The sequence below is a fragment of the Patella vulgata genome, chromosome 4 (genome assembly GCF_932274485.2).
Source record: "Patella vulgata chromosome 4, xgPatVulg1.2, whole genome shotgun sequence".
Lineage (NCBI taxonomy): Eukaryota > Metazoa > Mollusca > Gastropoda > Patellidae > Patella > Patella vulgata.
Window position 1 is genome coordinate 49,794,898 of NC_065882.2, and position 21,456 is coordinate 49,816,353.

The window sequence follows — 21,456 nt, forward strand, 5'->3', positions numbered from 1 at the left end:
TATTAACTCCATATATTATCAGCTAATTATAATTCATATATAACAAATATTTTATTTTGACTTCACACAGTTGACAATTAATGCTTCTTCTATGGCTTTATTGCTTCTGTTTACTTGTGTGAATTTTCCACACGAACCACAACCACAGACGCCATTTTCTTTTAAGCTGTGTGAGATATGGCGTATTAACTGGACTGTTATTTACCGTTCTAGAATACTTATGTGTTTTATAGACTTTATTATGATATGTTAAAGGTATGTATGTAGAAAACATGTTGCTTTTAAGTAAATTAAGATGATATGGATAACAGCGTTTCGGTGCTTTGTGTTGGCCTAGTTTTGGCGCGTACTTTTCTCAAGTCAAGGAAACTCGGTACTGGAAGGATGATAGCAAAATATGTTTTTAGTATCTAGAAGTAGAACTGTCTTACCTTGAATATCTGATCAAGTCATCATAACACAATAAAGTGATGACCAGAGCAACACCAGTCAGTCTGTTATAATCATTATTATCACCAGGCTTCTTTTAGATACGGTAGTACTTAATTTGTTAAGAATTGTCAAAATTATTATTGTCAAAACAAGATGCTTAAAAGCCAAAAGGGAAAATGGCAATACAATAATACGTTTTCATTTGTTTACTATACTAGCTACATGTACATGTAGGTCACCTGTCACTTTTTGAAACCATTGGTCTGGCTATTTGGGAACCAATCCTACTATGATTCACAAGAATAAAAATATCAAGTCGAAAACATATTTACAATTACATTGTTTTGGGTCATAAATTTTTGACTGGCCTACCATATTTATTTATAGGCCTAAAGCAATAACACTATTACATCAAACTAATCTACATCAGTAACCTCAAATTAAGATAGACCCACAGAGATATTGCCAGCACTTGGTTCATCACACTTTGTTTGTACAAATTGAATGTCCCTGTAGTAATAATACAGTGCATTTAAATCTGGATTCACACTATTCATAATGGCAAAATTATTTTACACTTTCCATACTGTATGTATCTTTCTTTTTCAGTAGCTTACATGAGTACGGTCAGCAGTGACATAGTCAAAATAATCGGAAGCCACTCGTTGTGGGGCTTTTGGGGGAGAGATGAATAAATGTGGCTGGGAAGAATGTACAGATGAAGAAAGCTCCAACAGTTCTTCTTCAAGTAGTGAATCTGATCCCGAGACTGATTCCCCTGGACAACCTCATGATAAGATATTTTCAGTAGAACAGACAAACTTCAAGAAAGGGCAGTTAAAACTGAAAATCTCTGTTAAAGGTCACAAAAATGAAACAAATTATCCACAATTTGTTAATGAAAGACTGTGTGAAGCAGAGACTAAAATAAGATCAAAGGTGATAGAAGAAGATTATTGTATGAAATTCTTGTTATTGCAGTTATGATTTTTAATGACTCTGCAGTTAACACTTAAGTCATTCTATAGAATAACATCAAATGACATGCTTTATTGTCAATTATTCAATTTTCACTGTAACGGTCAAATGAGTAAATCTATGCACAGAATAAGCAAGGCCTGAAAATGACAGACTGTTATTCACATACTGAATACAGTTTAATGAATTTGTAAAATTGATTAACATTTTGGTTTTACATTACATTGACTATTTGATACAGAATAAGATAAAATATTACTGTAGATTTAAACATACATTATGCAAGAGCTAAATCTGTCTATTGCAGGTCTTTCTTTAGGCCTGAAATGTTATCTAAATTATTAATTAGACATTAATTAAACTATCCAGACCATAATCAACTCTAGATGGCATCGCTAGCCTGCGATCTTTAGTGGATTGTGAGCCAATTTACTGCATAACTTTCCTTCACGATTTAACGATTAAATGGGTAATCGAGACTATGCTGTTTATCGTACTGACTTCAGTAATGATGATCAAGGCTAGCCGGAAATTTCAACCTCATAGTTCTCGGTTCATAGTGGATCAATTTGAATGAAATTTTCAGAAAATTGCCTTTACATTATCTAGTTTTTAACAATTATAGTGAGAACTCGTTATTGAATCTCCCATAATGTATCTTTAATGTACCTGCATGAACAATGTATGAATGCAAGCCTGGAAATATATGTAAGGCACCACAGACAATGTCCAGCACAAACTCATACTTTGTCAGCTACATGTACAATCCCTCTATTACATGTACCTGTCATTCTGTCTGACACAGATACATGTATATCTATATTTTGTATTTCTGTTGATATTTATTAAGCAAAATATTTATAATACATGTTTGGCCCAAAGTTCAAAATGTCATTTTGTGACAGACATTTTGTCAGGTAAAACTTAAAACCGTTATGGATAAAGCTGAAATTTACATATACTTTAGAAACAATGGCATTTATTTGATGTGTATCTTTAATTTATAAATTATTAGATGATATTCTCCATTTTATTTCAGACTGATACAAAGTTTTTATCTTGTGGTGGAGATGATGAATCAGCTGTTCCAATGGATCCTAATTTGGTAAAAGGTAAATCCTCCCAGAGCCGCAATGTATTTGATACAAGTGCAAGCTGGTTATCGCCACCATCTCAAGACACAAGGTTTCCTAATCCACCATCCAGATCTAATCATCGTTTAAATGTGTTAAAACAGAATAAAAGATGTGACTTGTCAGCTAAAAGTGGTTCTGAATCTGATCGTGAATATTCAGGAGATTGTGCTACTGACACTGAAACGTCTTCTAAAATAAGTGATGGTATCATAGCCCCAGGTTCAATTCCTACATGTAGCTACATATCAACTGACGAGGATGGAGATGATCGACATTTGAAACTCTCAAAACATTCTCGCCCTTTAGATGGGACAGAACACATATTAAAATTAGATTCCATGCCTAATGTGTCTCCGGATAGTGGCATACAATCTATAGGAGGGTCACCATCTGGAAATGACTCTCCTAATTCTGTCAGTCATGGGGACAGTGGTAGTGGTATTCTTCTTAATGAACAACATCAAATGGTAGAATCTTGCATTAATAAAAACAATATCAGTACTGATTATAAAAAATCATCTGCAAATGATGCAGAAATGACAACATCCAAGTCTAAAGAGACAAATGTGTTTGCAGAAAGTGTTTATATGAAGAGTATTGGTAGTGTCGGTTGTGAAGAACAAAGTAAAAATGAAACTCAACCTATTGAAGTTAAGCGAACTGTGGGTAGACCACCGAAAAGAAAAAAATTTGAATATTTAAGCAAATACAAACAGAGTTCTCTTTATTCAAACAATTTGGATAGCTCGAATTCAAGGATATCAAATGAAGGAAAAAGTCAGTTTCTGACATCTGAAAATTCACAAATTTTCTCAAGGACGAATGTGGATGGGGGTGTTATTGAGCCTCCTGTTAAAAAACGTGGACCTGGTAGGCCTAAAGGTTCTCGTAACAAAGCTCCATCAGCCAAAAAGAAGGCTGTATCGGTTCTTTCCCGAAAAGGTCAACAAAAAACTAAAGGTCGGAAACCAGGACGACCAAAAATTCTTAAGAATAATAATTTGAAAACTCCCCCAAACACAAACAATGGTGAACCAACTGTTAAAAGAAAACCGGGCAGGCCTCGGAAACACCCCCTTCCTGTTTCTAATACATTTGAATCAAATTCTGTAGAAAAAAGACTATCTAATAACACAGAATTTGATTCTATACTTCAAAGTGTGGCTAGAAATATCTCCCAATTTGATAGTAAAGATGATCAGAATGATTTTGAAATGGGTGACTGTTCTAGCAATCATCAACTGTTTACTGCCAGCCCCGCTAAACCTGTACCAAAACCAACCCCAAAGATACGTAAACCAAAGTTACATGTCATGATGCGACGGCATAAAAAGAAAGGGAGAAAAAAGAAATTCCCCAAACAAAACATGGGAGGCTTTGGTGGCTTCCCTGCAAAAAATTCAAGTCCTACATTTGCCAAAATCAAACCCGGTCGAATGGCCAAGGCTACGACTAGCCATTCTAGCCAATCTAGCCAATTTTCCATGTTCGACTCCATGACAAAATTTAGAGCACCAACATCAGACACAATTGTAGAACCCAGTCCAACTAATGCCTTTTCTTTTGCTTATGGACAACAAGACAGTGACCTGGACAAGAAGAAAAAACGCAATAAAAAATTACTTTATTTTAAATCGAAACATCGGAATATTATTGACCCAGTTTTGAATGCAAACTTTAGTGAGATAATGAGTGGTATGGATAAACTAGCTATATCGGAGAAACCAGGCGAGACATATATTCGTGTACGACCTGGTGAGGTGTTACTACCAAGTATCTTCAGGTTGACAAAAATCAATGTGAAGAAAAAGAAAAAAGAGAAACTGGTGATCGAAAAACCAAAAAAACCCAAACAACATGTACCTAAAGAAATACTGTTGGAACCAATGTTTAAAGAGAGGGGTAAACCAGGTAGAAAGAAATTGTGCAGTGTGTCTGAAGATACTTCAGGTATAATCCATGATGAATCTGCAGATGTTCAACCTTGTATTAACCAACAATGTTTACCACCAAAGAAACGCCACAAAATGTTTATTTCATCGCCCCCAATGCCTGTTCTGGAACTAGATCAGCCAGATGGAGCTGCCCGAACCCCTGAAAAACGTAAAGTGGGTCGTCCTCGTAAACATCCACTACCTTCTGCCAAGATAACAGATGCAGGTCCTAGTACATGTAAGTGGTTTAATGTTTCATAACTAAATATGATATTCTTAAACATACATTATGCAAGAGCTAAATCTGCCTATTGCAGGTTTTTCTTTAAGCAGTGGACACATTAGCCGAATCATTCAACCGAATCAATCAGCGCCAGATTTTATTCGGCCGAATGGGTGGACACACTAGCCGAATGCTTCGCCTGATTCACCAGTCGATTTCATCACCTTTCATGTCACATGATTAAACATGGCGGCGTCTATGTCTTCAAACTATCACGTGACTTCTCGCTATGAGTGATGATTGGCCAATGAATTCTACATTCGGCCGAATGCTACGGCGAAGCGGACACACCAGGCGAATATAATTCGGCCGAATGAATATCAAACCTGTTCGATTCAGGGAATCATTCGGCCGAATGACAGTGGACACACTAGGCGAATTTCGACGCCGATTGATTCAGCCGAATCATTCGGCTAGTGTGTCCACCGCTTTAGGCCTGAAATGTTTTCTAAATTATTAATTAGACATTAATTAACTTATCCAGGCCATAATCAACTCTCGATGGCATCGGATTTCTCCGATATTAAATAGATTAGAACAATTCAGCCATATTTTGATTTAAGCTAAAAATGGAGGAGCGAGACTTAACTTCGAACAACCAGTACAGTGGTTGAAATTATTGCATACGTCTTGTCAAACCTTCAAAGGCTAATGTCTTCGCTCGCAATAGAGGAATTTGAATGAAATTTTCAAATTATTCATTTTACATTATCTATTTTCGAACTATTATACATTAGCAAGAATGGCTACCTCTTTACCTAAATCTTACATAAGGTATCTTTAATTCAGTACATGTACATTTCAAATGTATTGAACCTTAAAAAAAACCACTGAATATAGTTTAAAAAAATAAATACTAAATTGCACACAATTGCAGTTGATCTAAATCAAAGAATCACATTGTATGCACATCAGAAATAAACCTGCCAAACAAGAACCAGTGAATTGTACACATTCCACACAGTAAATATTTTTATGCCCGGCTACTACATGTAAATGTATATTCATGTACATGAACATTGTACATGTGCATACAGTTTAAAGGGCAAACACAGTGTGATGCAATAAAAATGATGTGTGTTTATAAAAGTTACAATTTTCAAGTTCACAAAGATGTCAGTACAGGTTTATGTATGGTGACTGAAAGCGTCCATTTAGATCGGCGTGTTTCTAGATACAACGCGAGAGTCGCCGTTAAGCCAGCATGACGAAATCGTCGTACTACCTTATCGGCGACCCGCGACTTTCACAACACGAGAGTCGCCGTTAAGCAAGTCGCCGAAAAAATCGGCGCCTTTTTCGGCGACTTGCTCAACGGCGACTCTCGCCTCGGAAGTTTATAGTTAGTTACATGCGCAATGGCTACATTTTACTTCTTGTATATAAAATGGAGGAGCTTTTGGATGAGTTAGGACTTGTAGGCTAGCCTACTTTCTGCCACAGATGGAGCAGCATGTGGCAAACTCTTGCACAAAAGCATGTATGAGGTTTACCATGAAAAACTTGAAATACACAAGCTGGAAGTAGGGACAAGTAAACGTGCAATTTTCGGCCCTACATTTCAACCTAACCGACCTCTCAAAATCATGAATATTCACCAAAACCTGACAGAAAATGTATTATCGAACCCCTTTCTTCGATTCTACACCAAAAATCGCCATTCAAAAGGGGGAAAAGGGAAAGGGAGAGAAAGACTAAAAATAACTTTCGCCCTACATTACGGCGTAGAAATATTTGGTGATCTGTGTGCGTAAAATGTAGCCATTGCGCATGTAACTAACTATAAACTTCCGAGGCAACTTTTTCGGCGCATGGCTTAATGGCGACTCCCGTGTTGTGAAAGTCGCGGGTCGCCGATAAGGTAGTACGACGAAAAAGTCGCCGATCGGCGCTTTTTTCGTCGTGCTGGCTTAACGCCGACTCTCGCGTTGTATCTAGAAACCCGCCGATCTAAATGGACGCTTTCAGCCACCATATTTATGTACATGTTTGTATTCATTCTGGTAGAAAGACACAATGGCACATGCTACATTGCTCCTCTTGGATACATTGTACATATACATGTACATGTATGTTAATTTTAGCAGCACAGGGACAAGTAGGTTTATATGTACATGTATTTGTAGTTGAACATTTATATCGTTCATAAATTTTCAAGCCCAGTTCCCACATGTCAGTGGCAGTGCTAACAAGGAAAGTGTTTAGTCATTTGGATAGGATGAAAAAGGTGCAGACATACATAAGCATGCATATAAAAATATATTCAAAACATGTTTTTAAAATTGACCATTTGATTGAGGGGTTTGCCAAAACACTATTGTCCCCACAAAATTCAGCCTAAAATTGATGATGTACAAATCACATTTAACTTTGTGGTTAAATTGTGTCATGTTGGAAGTAAGTAGAATTAAAATTTGTGACTAAGCAGAAGTTACAGTACATGTACATTGTAGGCCCTACATATATTACTCATGATTACACTAATGCAATATGGCATTGAGTTTGAGCATGTAGAAAAACAATATTTTTTTAAAAGATGCATTACATGCACAAGAGCTACATCTGCCTATTGCAGGTCTTTATTTTGGCTTCAAATGTTAAGTAAACTATTATTTAGACATTTGTTCATGTGACAAGCCTATAAAAAAAACTTGCTAGAACTTTGTAGAACATTGGACGGCTGAGATTTAAATGGATTAAAACACCCAAAAGATTTAACGGTTAAATGGATAGTCAAGTATTGTTACTACTACTACTACTACTACGAGAATATACAATTTACACTTACTACAACTTCATTATCTATTTTTTTACTTAATTATTATACATGTACAATAACATTGTAGCAAGAACGGTCAGCTCTTACATAAATTAATGCATCTTTAATGTAAGTTTACATGAACATGCACTTAACATGAAAATTTGTACAGTTAATTTTATTGTCCCCCGCCTTTCGAAGAAAGCAGGGGACTATTAAAATGGGTTCGTCCGTCTGTCTGTCTGTCTGTCCGTCTGTCCGTCTGTCTGTCCGTCTGTCTGTCCGTCACACTTTTTGGGACACAATAACTCTCTTCCTAATTGAGCTAGAATGTTCAAACTTGGTGTATGTGTTTATTAGGTCAATGCCTTGATGGAGTTCGAAGATGAGCATTTTCCGCTTAGGGTGAGCAGAGATAAGCAATTTGATTGGTTGATGCTTTGGGACACGATAACTCTCTTCCTAATTGGGCTAGAATGTTCAAACTTGGTGTATGTGTTGATTAGGTCAATGCCTTGATGGAGTTCGAAGATGAGCATTTTCCGCTTAGGGTAAGCAGAGATAAGCAATTTGATTGGTTGATGCTTTGGGACACGATAACTTTTAATTGAGCTAGAATGTTCAAACTTGGTGTATGTGTTTATTAGGTCAATGCCTTGATGGAGTTCGAAGATGAGCATTTTCCGCTTAGGGTAAGCAGAGATAAGCAATTTGATTGGTTGATACTTTGGGGCATGATAACTCTCTTCCTAATTGAGCTAGAATGTTCAAACTTGGTGTATGTGTTTATTAGGTCAATGCCTTGATGGAGTTCGAAGATGAGCATTTTCCGCTTAGGGTAAGCAGAGATAAGCAATTTGATTGGTTGATGCTTTGGGACACGATAACTCTCTTCCTAATTGGGCTAGAATGTTCAAACTTGGTGTATGTGTTGATTAGGTCAATGCCTTGATGGAGTTCGAAGATGAGCATTTTCCGCTTAGGGTAAGCAGAGATAAGCAATTTGATTGGTTGATGCTTTGGGACACGATAACTTTTAATTGAGCTAGAATGTTCAAACTTGGTGTATGTGTTTATTAGGTCAATGCCTTGATGGAGTTCGAAGATGAGCATTTTCCGCTTAGGGTAAGCAGAGATAAGCAATTTGATTGGTTGATACTTTGGGGCACGATAACTCTCTTCCTAATTGAGCTAGAATGTTCAAACTTGGTGTATGTGTTGATTAGGTCAATGCCTTGATGGAGTTCGAAGATGAGCATTTTCCGCTTAGGGTAAGCAGAGATAAGCAATTTGATTGGTTGATGCTTTGGGACACGATAACTTTAGTTCTAATTAAGTGAGATTGATGAAACTTGGTGTATAGTTTCATTACAGTAATACCTTGACTAAGTTTGATAATGAGCATTTTCTGCTCAGGGTAAGCAGAGCGATACGCAATTTGATTGGTCGAGACTTTGGAAAACAATAACTCTCCTACTTTGATTGTCCCCCGCCTTTCGAAGAAAGCAGGGAACTATTAAAATGGGTTCGTCTGTTTGTCTGTCTGTCCGTTCCGCTTATGGTAAGCAGAGATAAACAATTTGATTGGTTGATCTTCGAATTGAGTAAATGTTCATGCTTATTGTCCCCCGCCTTTCGAAGAAAGAAGGGAACTATTAAAATGGGTTCGTCCGTCTGTCTGTTTGTCTGTCCGTTCCGCTTAGGGTAAGCAGAGATAAACAATTTGATTGGTTGATGCTTTGGGACACTATAACTTTAGTTCTAATTAAGTAGATAAACAATTTGATTGGTTGATGCTTTGGGACACTATAACTTTAGTTCTAATTAAGTGAGAGTGATGAAACTTGGTGTATAGTTTCATTACAGTAATACCTTGACTAAGATCGATAATGAGCATTTTCTGCTCAGATTAAGCAGAGCGATAAGCAATTTGATTTGCTGAGACTTTGGAACACAATAACTCTCCTTCGAATTGAGTTAAAATGTTCAAAATTGGTGTGTATGCTTATTGTCCCCCGCCTTTCGAAGAAAGCAGGGGACTATTAAAATGGGTTCGTCCGTCGTCTGTTTGTCTGTCTGTCCGTCACACTCCTTCGAATTGAGTTAAAATGTTCAAAATTGGTGTGTATGCTTATTGTCCCCCGCCTTTCGAAGAAAGCAGGGACAACCAAACTCTAGATCTGTAGGCATAGAGCATGTTTTACCCTTAATATGCTATAATTATTCCATCAAAAACATTGTATGCTTAGACTGTAAGTAAAGATATACTGTTTGATTGTTCAATACTTTGTAAAAGATAATTTGTGATAAATTTATATGTGTCCTCTAATTATTTTCCTATTTCGGCGGGGGACATCAGCCTCACTGTTGGCTTGTTAATTTTAACTTTAAAAAGTACATACCCATACATGTGTAAGCTAATGATTTTGATCATTACATCACAAGTAGAAAGAAATTATTATACGCAGGGCTGCGGTGTATATGGTTTGGCAGGGCTAGGGGGTCCATTTATTCTGTACAAGCTTCATAATCAACCACAATTAGTCATACATATACATGTTACATGTATGGTTTTACAGTACCAATGATACACATATGGTTTTACATACAATGTACTTAACAATAACATACATGTATGTTCAGTAGGTACATGTACATGTATTTAGACGTTTTTTTTCTGTTGCATTGTTACATGTACCGATAGTTATTATAATATTATACATGTTTTGGATGAATGGCAAGAAACTTGACTTAGTTTTATCATACCCTAATCAAACATGAACTTAAGGAACTATACAATGCAAGATACAGTATACATGTAGTTGCTACATGTACATGTAATTAGAAAATTATCAGAGGATGTTAATTTTTAAACGTACCTCTACATATGTACATGTACATGTATATACTTGACATCATGTACTTGACACTCTGGAGGATAAAGTCAATATCCAATTAACTTTAAATTGATACACAGTTTTTAAGGTCATGAGATGAAGAATCCTATTGATTTCCAATGAATTACGATAATTATTGCCAGCGTTATGGCCCTTGATCACTTTGAAATATCTTGTGGATGCTCTAGATGCTAAAGTTAATATCTGATTGACTTTAAATTTATTATACACAGTGTTTTAACTTTTAAGGTCATGAGACGAAGAAGCCTATTGATTTTCAACGATTTCCGATAATTACTGCCAAAGTTATGGCCCTTGATCACTTTGAAAAATCTTGTGGACGCTCTAGAGGCTAAAGTTAATATCCAATTGACTTGCCTTTAAATTGATACAGTGTTTAAGGTCATGAGATGAAGAATCCTATTGATTTTCAATGAATTACGATAATTATTTTCAGAGTTGTGGCCCTTGTGGACGCTCTAGAGGCTAAAGTTAATATCTGATTGACTTTAAATTTATACACAGGTTTTAAGGTCATGATACGAAGAAGCCTGTTGATTTTCAATGATTTCCAACAATTACTGCCAGAGTTATGACCCTTGATCACTTTGAAAAATCTTTTGGACACTTTAGAAGCTAAAGCTATTATCCAATTGACCCAGTGTTTAAGGTCATGAGACGAAGAATCCTATTGATTTTCAAGGATTTACACAGTGTTTTAAGGTCATGAGATGAAGAAGGCTCTTGATTTTCAATGATATCCGATAATTACTGCCATATTTATTTAATACATGTTCAGTGTTTAAGGTTGTGAGACGAAGAAGCCTATCAATTTTCAATGATTTCCATTGACTATGGCAATTGTTAATTGTAATGAGATTTTGTTATTATGCGATAGCCCTTGTTGACTCCCCAGACGACTTAGCTCTCTGTGGGTGCATGTTTCATTACCTGGCAACCTATCTTTACATAAACATGTGTTCCTTCCTATTGCTTGTACATCTACCATAAGCTTAATATGTTTGTATAGAGTATTAGAGTAGTGTGTTATAAGTAGCCCACACATATCGCAGTGTATAAATGAAAACCGTCTGATGAACTACATGTACATGTAGTACTGGACCCTTTTCTAAGTTTTTTTGACCTTGTGGGCATCATACACATGTGCTTATATTCAAACTAGAGTCTTTCAGAAATACAATGCCATCAGTGAAGCATACTAAAAAAAGAATGGAGAGCCAAAATTATAGAATAAATTGTTGTCTTTCTTTAACCTTTCGTTGGAGTTCAAACTTTTGTTTACTCTAGATACATTTTAAGGGTCACCATGACCTGGCTACATGTATAGGTCAAGAAGGGCCACCATTGTATGTGAAAATGTCTATATTAAAATATTTAAGTACACATGCAGGTCAAAATTATGTTAGCTATATGTAGATACATGTACATGTAGTTTAAAAGTTAACCTTTCTCTTTAATTTATTTTCTACTAGCACATTTTCAAATTTCATATTTTTTTTACACAATATTTTTCCGGTAAATATGTGCATTGCAGAAACTACATGTAGACAAGAAAATACGTAATATATATATTGGCATGCAATTTATGGTGCAGCCTGTGGGAACAACACACAGCAAAAGTGGGTGTAACAAAATAAAGAGTTTACATTGACCTGCAGTTCGAATGAATGAGGTGTTAAGTTTTTTTTTATGAAAACATTACATACAAATGACATGAAAGATTCAAATGATACATGTATTTAGATATTTATGTACAGGTTATGACAATTGAGAGTCTCAGAGAAATGACAGCTTGTGCATTCATTGTTATATGGAACTTGATAGTTTATGTAGATGACACAGGCCTCTTGTTAAACAGATCATATGGTTAAATGAATGTGCACTATTTCCTGTCTGGAAACAACAACAAAATTAATACTTAGTTGCATTTGTTTTACTGCATTTTGGATGATATTACATGTACACATGTCGCTTAATAGGTGCCTGGTTATCAAGAATACCCAGATTTCAGATTTTTAATTAAATCAATCTAATTAAAACACAGATCCTATTTTGTTTCGTTTTTTACAGTTCAAAATTTCGTTTTACTTGTCTTTACTACAGTAGGATCTAGAAGAGTTATTATACATGTATAACTCGCATTCTGGATGATGTGAGGGATTAGCCAATGAAACAGTGTGCTGCGGCAAGTTTTTGGCAAGAGATGCATGGAACTTTGGGTAAACCACTAGAAACGTCAACGGCGATTGATTAATCAATGTCTGGCGTCATAAGGTCAAAAGCCACCTGTATGACACCTGACACGACTTTCCACTAGAACTGGTCAGATCTTCATGTAGTGTAGACCATTGAAAGTATAAAAAAAACGAAACGAAGTGTAGATCTGTATTTTAATTAAACTTTGGTCATAACACATATTGTACATGGTGCAAGCATTCTGCCAACGTAGATGTTGTTGGCCTTCGTTGATCTATTTATTGAATATAAATGGGGTCATTCTTGACAAACAGGAAGTGTTTTACTAATGGGAGATATCTTGCTTATTTATTAATGGATCTTCTTTGGGTTTTTATACGCCCACAAGTTAATATCCGATTGACTTTAAATTTATACACAGGGTTTAAGGTCATGTGACGAAAAAGCCTTTTGATTTTCAGCAATTTCTGTTTATTATGTCTAGAATTATAGCCCTTGTTTCACTTTGTTGAACGTTGTGAACGCTCTGAGTTATCATCTGATCTGTATGAAATTTATATGCATCATTTAGATTAGTGACACGGCGAAGCCTATTGAATTTCAACAATTTCCATTAATTACGTCTAGAGTTATGGCCCTTGTCTCACATTGTTCAACCTTGTTAATGCTCGACTGAGAAATGTTATCATTCGATCTGTATTGAATTTATATGCATCATTTAGATTAGTGTAAAATGGAGAAGTCAATTTGATTTCAGCAATTTCCGTCAATTACTTCTAGATTTATGGCTCTTGTTTTACTTTGTGAACCTGTGAATGTTTGAATGATAAAAGTTACTATCCGATCTGTATGAAATTTATATGCAAATTATTTCCCGAGTTAAGGCCATTGTTTCAGTTTGTAGAACCTTGTGAACTGTCAAACGATAAAATTATAATCTGATCTGTATGAATTGTCTTGTAAATGCCCCCAATTACCTTCAAAAGAATAAATATGCGACAACCCTTGTTGACTGCTCGGATGATTTAGTTGCTATGGGCGTATGTTTTGTTGCCTGGCAACCTATCTCTATTTAGAATTATCTAGCTGAAAAATACTTTATTGTTGCAAGTACATGTACCTGTAGGCACAATGTATGCAACATCAGTTTTGAGATGAAAAAAAAAAAATTTGTGTGAAAAGTTTTGATTTTTAGAAACATAATGCTAGATTCACTGAATTGCATTAATTAATGAAATTTTAATTTGACAGGTAAGCTTATACATGTATGGTTACAACTTACATGTAAAAGTGGCTAAGTGGGCAAGATGCTGCCTCGCTAGCCAGGAGGTTGGGTGTTCGATCCGTGCATTGTTTGAGGAAGTTCATCCAGATTTTCCGGCGTGGTTCGGTGATGCAGGACAGAGGGCCTGACAAGGACAGCTGTCTAGTCGTTTGGATGGGACGAAAAACTGAAGTCTCATGTACACATTGGCGTGCACGTAAAAGATCCCTCGACAGTTGGAATTTGATATAAAAGTAGGTCGTAGTGGCGCTGTCTGGGCAAAATTTCCCTCATAGCACACTGTATATGTATGGTGTATCCCCATCTTCATTAGCCCAGTTCGGAGCAGAAAAGTAGGACGTTAAACCCCATTTCATTTCATTTCATACATGTACAAGTGCATTGCATCTTATAATACTTAGCCTCCTTAGTTGATTCGCAGAAGAAAGCAATTACATGTAAAGCCACTACCCATGGTACTTAACTAGAGATCAAAGCAACCAGAAGTAAAATTCATTAAGATTGGGTCAATAACAGTACCAGTATGACTGAAAACTATTAAAAGATATAATTCATACTATCCATTCTATCACAAACCATACTTCATTCTGGTTCAGTGCTTAGTTTATTTGACATCTTTAAGACTGAATAACAATTAGTCATCAGTGAAGCTGAAGAGGATACAGATATTGTTTTGATTGCTGCCTCATTTAATGGCTAGTTATTTTCTGATGTTGTTTGGATGCACACAATCAAAATTTATCTGATTTTCTAAAAGCAAACTTGTGTGATATTTGATTTTTCTTTGGGTGATTTAGAGATTGATTTTTTTGTTCCAACCAAAAAGATCAAAAGCACTAAACTAGGATGATTCATGACATCATCTGCCATCATTCAGTGCTCAACCATTAGTGACTAATTGACGGCTTCTGCTCAGAAATTTTCAGATGATGCAATAATTCATCGTTATTTTGTTAGTTGATTGTTGGTTTTTTTTTGTTACAGTATTATAAAATCTTATTATGAAGAATCGTCATTTCTCATTGAGTGTAGACAGAAATATTGTATTGCACTTACATGTACACAATTTTTCTGAAGATTTTGCAAATTACATGTTTATATTTCTAATCTTGATTATTTGAGGAGAGAAGTTCTTTTTGTATTCTGTACATGTATTGACCTAAACAATTTTTGATTGGTGGGGCTACCATCCTAGAACTTCAGGAGAGGGACCCCTAGGTTCTGGAAGCACCTGGGGTCGAGATTGTCAGAGACACATTCCGATTGATTTCTGATTAATAAAATTACTCAGCAATGAAGTGAACAATTTTTACTCAAAGACCTATCAGACCTTTTGTACTAACATAGGCCATGATCCCTTTTTGAAATATGCAAGTTTATGGCTGCGTTAACATTGGGATAAGTTAACTTTGAATGCAATTCCACTTGGTAGTTAGTGTACATGTATGGGAATGTACATGTACATGTACCAGTATGTAGAAACATCTACATAAGGTACATGTAAATAGTGCTGTCCAATCACATTGGCTCTACAGGTACTTTATAAAAGCATACAGATGCATGTAATTAGATCTTCATGTACCAGAGTAGTATTGACCAACAGCATTTGTAAAAGAACAGGAGTTTTAATTTTTATTAAGATTAACTATGGACCAGTGTGAAATCTGTCAATTTGACCATTATCCGACTGATTGAAGGGACTAAATTATCAAGACTATTCTGGATTTAAAAGATGTCAGCTTGGCAAGACAGTGTTTAATATCAAGTACATATATTTTATTTTTGTCAACACAAACTACCAGTAAATCGAAACATGCTACCCTGAATGTCATAGTTAATAAAATAGCAAATTGAAAAATAAATTCATTCTAAAGTTGTTGTCACATACACCTATATGAATATTACTGTAAGTTCTGTTAACATTAGATATTTGATGGACTTTATTTAAAATAATTGATAGAGAATATTTAAAATAATTGATAGAGAATATCAAGTGTATGACTTTAAAGGCAAATATTAGCTGCTGCTGATAATGCACATACATATACCCCATGCATCATGTAATAATTTGATGTTGAACATTCAACTTTTATAAGATTAAAGATACATTATGTAAGAGCTAAACTTGTCTTTTGCAGATCTTTCTTTAGGCCTTAAATGTTACATAAATTATTAATTAGACATTTATGAACATAAGACCATAATTAACTCTTGATGCCATTGGATACTCGAGATTTTAACCAGATTAGAATGGTTCGGCTATTTAATGATTTAGTTAAAAATTGGGGAGCGAGTTATGTCTTGAATATACCAGTACTGTGGTTACGATAATAAACAATCAATGCACACACCTTGTTAAAACTACATGTATGAACAGTGATAAGGTGGCTCCGATTCAGAATAAAGTTCTTTAAATCAAATTTTCAATATATTCATTTTGCATTATCTATTTGTATACGCCCACATTTTCATGTGGACATATATTGTCGTTGCGCCTGTCCGTCCGTCCACAATTGTTTGTTAAACAATCTACAGGTAACAATTTTTATCCGATTTCAATGAAACTTGAAATATAGGTTTATCACCATAAGATCTCGGATCCTTGCAATATTGGCATGTATCGGACTGTAAATTCATGGGTTATGGCCCATGATTCTACGAAAAATCATGTTTTTAGCTTGTAAACACTGTAGCGTAGAGGTCACAATTTTTATCCGATTTCTTTTAAACTTGAAATGTATGTTTATAACCCACAGACCTCGGTTCCTGTCGATATTCACGCATATCGGACCATAACTTCCTGAATTATGGTCCCGATTGTACGTAAAATCGTGATTTAAAAAACGTTTGAATATATCACCGTTACACCCTAAGGATGGTCGAGTTCGAATTTTGTAAAAATCTGACCGAAACTGACGGGAAAAATGGCCGCCCCTCGTTCGCAGATGCATGTACATGTAGTGTCAAAATATTGTGTATGAGGGTTGTGGACTCTCTGGAGGTCGCAATTTTCATCTGATTTTGATGAAACTTGAAATGCATGTTTATAACCCAAATATCTTGGTTCCTTTTCATTTTCGTACATATCGAATCGTAACTTGTCGGCCCTCTAGAGGTCACGATTATTATCTGATTTAAAAAAAAACATTCAAATATATCACCGTTACACCGTAATTTTATCTGATTTTGAATTTCGTGAAAATAGGACGAAAACTGCCGGACAAAATGGCCACCCCTCGTACGCAAATAGTGTAGACATCTGGTGTATCAATGTTGTGGACCCTAATGAGGTCACAATTTTGATCTGATTTTGATGAAACTTGAAATGCAAGTTTATAACCCAAAGATCTCAGTTCCTTTCAATATTTGCGCATATCGGATCATAACTTCCCGAATTATGGCCCCTGATTGTACGAAAAATTGGTTTTTAGCTTGTGGTCTCTCTAGAGGTCACAATTTTGATCCGATTTCGATGAAACTTGAACTTCATGTTTATAACCCAAAGTTATTGGTTCCTTTAGATATTCGAGCATATCGGATAGTAACTTCCTGAATTATGGCCTTGATTGAACAAAAAATCACGTTTTTAGCTTGTGGTCCCTGTAGAGGTCAGAATTTTTATCCGATTTAAAAAAAAAACCGTGTGAATATATCACCATTACACACTAAGATACTGGTTTCTTTTGATAATCGCAGATACCCAAACTTAACTTCCTGGATTATGGTCCCTGATTGTTAAAAAAAATCGCATTTTTAGCTTGCGGATTCTCTAGAGGTCACAAATTTTTTCCGATTTTAAAAAACGTTTAAATACATCACCATTCCACCATAATGAAGGTTGAAGTCAAATTTTGGGAAAATCGGAATGAAACTGCCCGACGAAATGGCCGCTCTTTGTATGCAAATTTTGTAGAAGTGTGTAATACAAAGGTTGTGGACCCTCTAGAGGTCACAATTTTTATCCGATTTGATGAAACTTAAAACATATCTTTACATCCCAAAGATCTCAGTCCCTTTTGATATTTGCACATTTCAGGCCATAACTTTCTGCATTATTGCCTCTGATTGTACAAAAAATTGCGTTTGTTTTTAGCTTGTTCTCTATCCATCTCTTGGAAAATGGGTGTATCCTGCCTGGCAGCGGCTGGTTGAACTATCTAAATCTTAAATAATGTATCTTTATGAGTCCATTTTTATATGCCTACATGGAAATATGGACACATGCACGTGTATATTGCCGTTGATCCGTCCACAATTTCTTGTGAACGCTCTAACGGCAAAAGTTATCATCCGATTGTTTTAAAATTGATGTATGAAGAAGCCTATTTGATTTCAATAATTTTCGTTAATTACTTTTATAGTTATGGCCCTTGTTTCACTCTAAAATCAAAAGTTATCTGCCAATCTGTATGAAATTTATATGCATCAATTAAATTAATAAAAAGAAGAATCCTATTGAATTTCAGCAATTTCTGTTAATTGCATCTAGAGTTATGGCCCTTGCTTTAGTTTGTTGACCCTTGTGTATGCTCTAGTCTAAAGCCAAAAGTTATCATCCGATCTTTGTGAAATTTATATGCATTATTTTAATTAGTAAAACGAAAAGCCTGTCAAAATTCGACAATTACTGTAAATTACTTCCAGAGTTAAGGCCCTTGTTTCAGTTTGTAGAACTTTGTGAAACCTCAAACGACGAAAATTATAATCTGATCTGTATGAAATTGTCTTGTAAATTACCTACAAAAGGATAAATATGCGACAACCCTTGTCGACCGCTTGGATAGTTTAGGTGCTTTGGGCTTATGTTTCGTTGCCTGGCCGCCTATGTTTGACTCTGTGGGGCAACAAGATTGTTTAATTCTGTTCATTATTTATAAAGATATGATTGAAAATTTGTCAGCACATGGCATCTTTTTTATAGATATAAGGAAGATACGTTAAAACGCCAGCGCCACATGTACATTTGTGTACATGTAATGTTTGCAGAAATCACCTAAGGGGCCTCTTTTTGATGTGATTGAATCCAAGTCAGATTATCTACTATTTTTTCTTGATTAATTAAATGTTTAAATATTTGATTTGAGTACATAATTTAGCATGGATTGAACCTCCAAAAATTATACATTTTCTGAAAAATGATGATTAAAATCAACGGCTTTTAAGATGTATCCTTTTAAAGATACCAAATAATCATTGTATGAATAATAACACAAAGTATTTTATATTCTAAAACTTGTATTGACTACCGGTAAACCGCTTTGAAGAAATAAATTGCCTTAAATGAATAGAGTAGTGAACAGTTTAATGGGTTATTCAGCTCTATTCTCTATAGAAAAAAATGTTGAGATCTTTTTAAATGGAGAGGAAGATATAGTTGATAAAGATATCCGCAGCTGTTGATATTGAAAGGCTAACTGTGTAGACCTGCTTTACTGACTTTATGGTGAGAGAGTTGTATTTTTATTGAAGACATGGTGGGTTCACATATGGTTGACCTTGATCTGCATGGCTTGTAAAGGATCACCACAGGAACATAACATCTCAAATTAAAACTAGACAGTATCAATGTGCTGTGTAAATAAATATCAGTTATAAACATTCTTTACAACATCTTGATGAAATGGGTTTTCATGTATCTTAATCTCCTCCTGTTTTCCTGTATTATAATGTTGTGAAACTTGCTGTATTGTTACAAACATAATAATAGTGTACATTACTGTTGAAAGGTCTAAAGCAACCTATGTGTATATATTTATACATTGTAGTTCTCAGGTCAGGTTTTAACATACAAGATGCTGTTTCTAATATACTTATATGTTAAAGGTGCTAATTTGTTTAAGTGACTTAGAGTTTTCTTATTCATTAACCCTGTTGGTTCAGAAAATTAAGACTTTCATTCCTTTGATTTAGGTCAAAATGAGATGATCTGGCGTGTGATTTTGGTTAGTACTGGGGACATGATCAAATCTTTGTCTTGAATGATTAGATAGATGTTGTTGGGGTTTTTTGGGTTTTTTTTTTTTTTTATAAATTTTAGTCTAATTATTTGCTTACTGTGTCAATGCATATAAAATTCAGTTAACACTGGTGATATAAGGATGAAAAATGAATCAACCAATAAAATCCTGTGAAATTGACAATTTTAGTTTTGACCCAGATCAAAGAGGGAGTGTTATTTTCAAATTTTCTGCCACCATTTCATTTAAACTCTTTTTTAAATCTGCTTTATGAAAGATAAAATCACAGATTAAATGAGTTGGAAAAAGTGTTTATTGGTAAAGATTTAAAATGACACTCATTCTTGGATTTTGCTCAAAAATAGAATTGTCAATTTGATGACAATTTATGTATTGGTTTGTTTTTTGAGTGGACATTTTGTCTTGCTTAGTTTAAAATTTTTGTTGTTAATATTGAGATATAACTGTGTTCAACAGTTGTTAGTTTAAAGAAATAAAGTTTTTATACTGACTTTTGAATTTTTCAAATGTAACCATTTACATGTAGAGTTACAGATCAACTCAAATCAATACTTCATTTAGAACATCATGTTGACAGTAATTTTTAATCCTGGACAATATTGGTTATTTATAAGGAGGTTGGTGTGTGTGTGGGGGGGGGGGAATATTATTAAGTAGAAAGCAAGATATCGGTGGCTGGTTGGTGTATATACATATATTTTGTTACCGGGTAGCCCACCTTTCTTAAGAGTACAACAATTGCATATTTATAGAGGATCGTTATCAGTTTACATTATTGTGTAGACATATGAGTTGCATGTATCATTACATCAGTTTATGTACATGAAAGCTTTAAATATTTAAATGTGGGCGGTTGTTGGGTCAAGCTGACAAGTATTGAAATATGTAAACTGTACATGTAAGCAAGGTTGATGTACAAACAATAAAATTTATCATAAAATTGGACCTTTTACAGGTTCTACTTCATGCTGGTCTATTATTATTAACAAATGCACATAACATGGTTGCTTTTCAGATTTCAATTTCAAGAAGTTCATTATGAGATATTTATTTTGGCTTGGCAGTCTTCACTGTTTTAAAATTATGACTTATGAGTGCTAATAAAATATTATTGGTATAGTAGGCCAAATTATTGTTGAAGTGTTAAATTATAAAATCATGTCTTTATACAAGTACTAACTTTTAGGTATTGTACATAATCTAAAATGTTTCCAATAATAAATATACCAACATGTATCTAAAGAATTAAACAAACTTATGAATTTTAAAGCTGTGTCAACGTGTATTTGTGTACCATGTCGTATAACAAATCAACCGATAGTAATGATAGTATATACATGTATATATACTTGACTTGTACATGTAATTTATTATCAAAAAGTATATTGATTTGAAAATGTATCAGTAAATTGAGATATTTTTACTATAATTGACATAAATAATGTTAAATTCATCTGTTTCACAAGTTCATATAAATCTGGTTACATCCAGATGGCTGGCATTTACATGTACATGTATATTGATTTATAGTGGGGGAAATATGATGGTTAAGTTTACA

General features: G+C 34.8%; 1 protein-coding gene across 1 annotated transcript in view; it reads left to right on the forward strand.

Moving 5' to 3' along the window:
- The first annotated feature begins 150 nt into the window (after nucleotides 1-150).
- The window catches only part of LOC126819195 (uncharacterized), a 48,355-nt gene continuing 27,049 nt past the window's right edge, over nucleotides 151-21,456 (forward strand). The window contains exons 1-3 of the mRNA XM_050547096.2: nucleotides 151-255; nucleotides 1,042-1,371; nucleotides 2,450-4,718. Coding sequence (XP_050403053.1) covers nucleotides 1,120-1,371; nucleotides 2,450-4,718 — 2,521 coding nt within the window. The 5' untranslated portion in view covers nucleotides 151-255; nucleotides 1,042-1,119. The remainder of the gene's footprint in view (nucleotides 256-1,041; nucleotides 1,372-2,449; nucleotides 4,719-21,456) is intronic.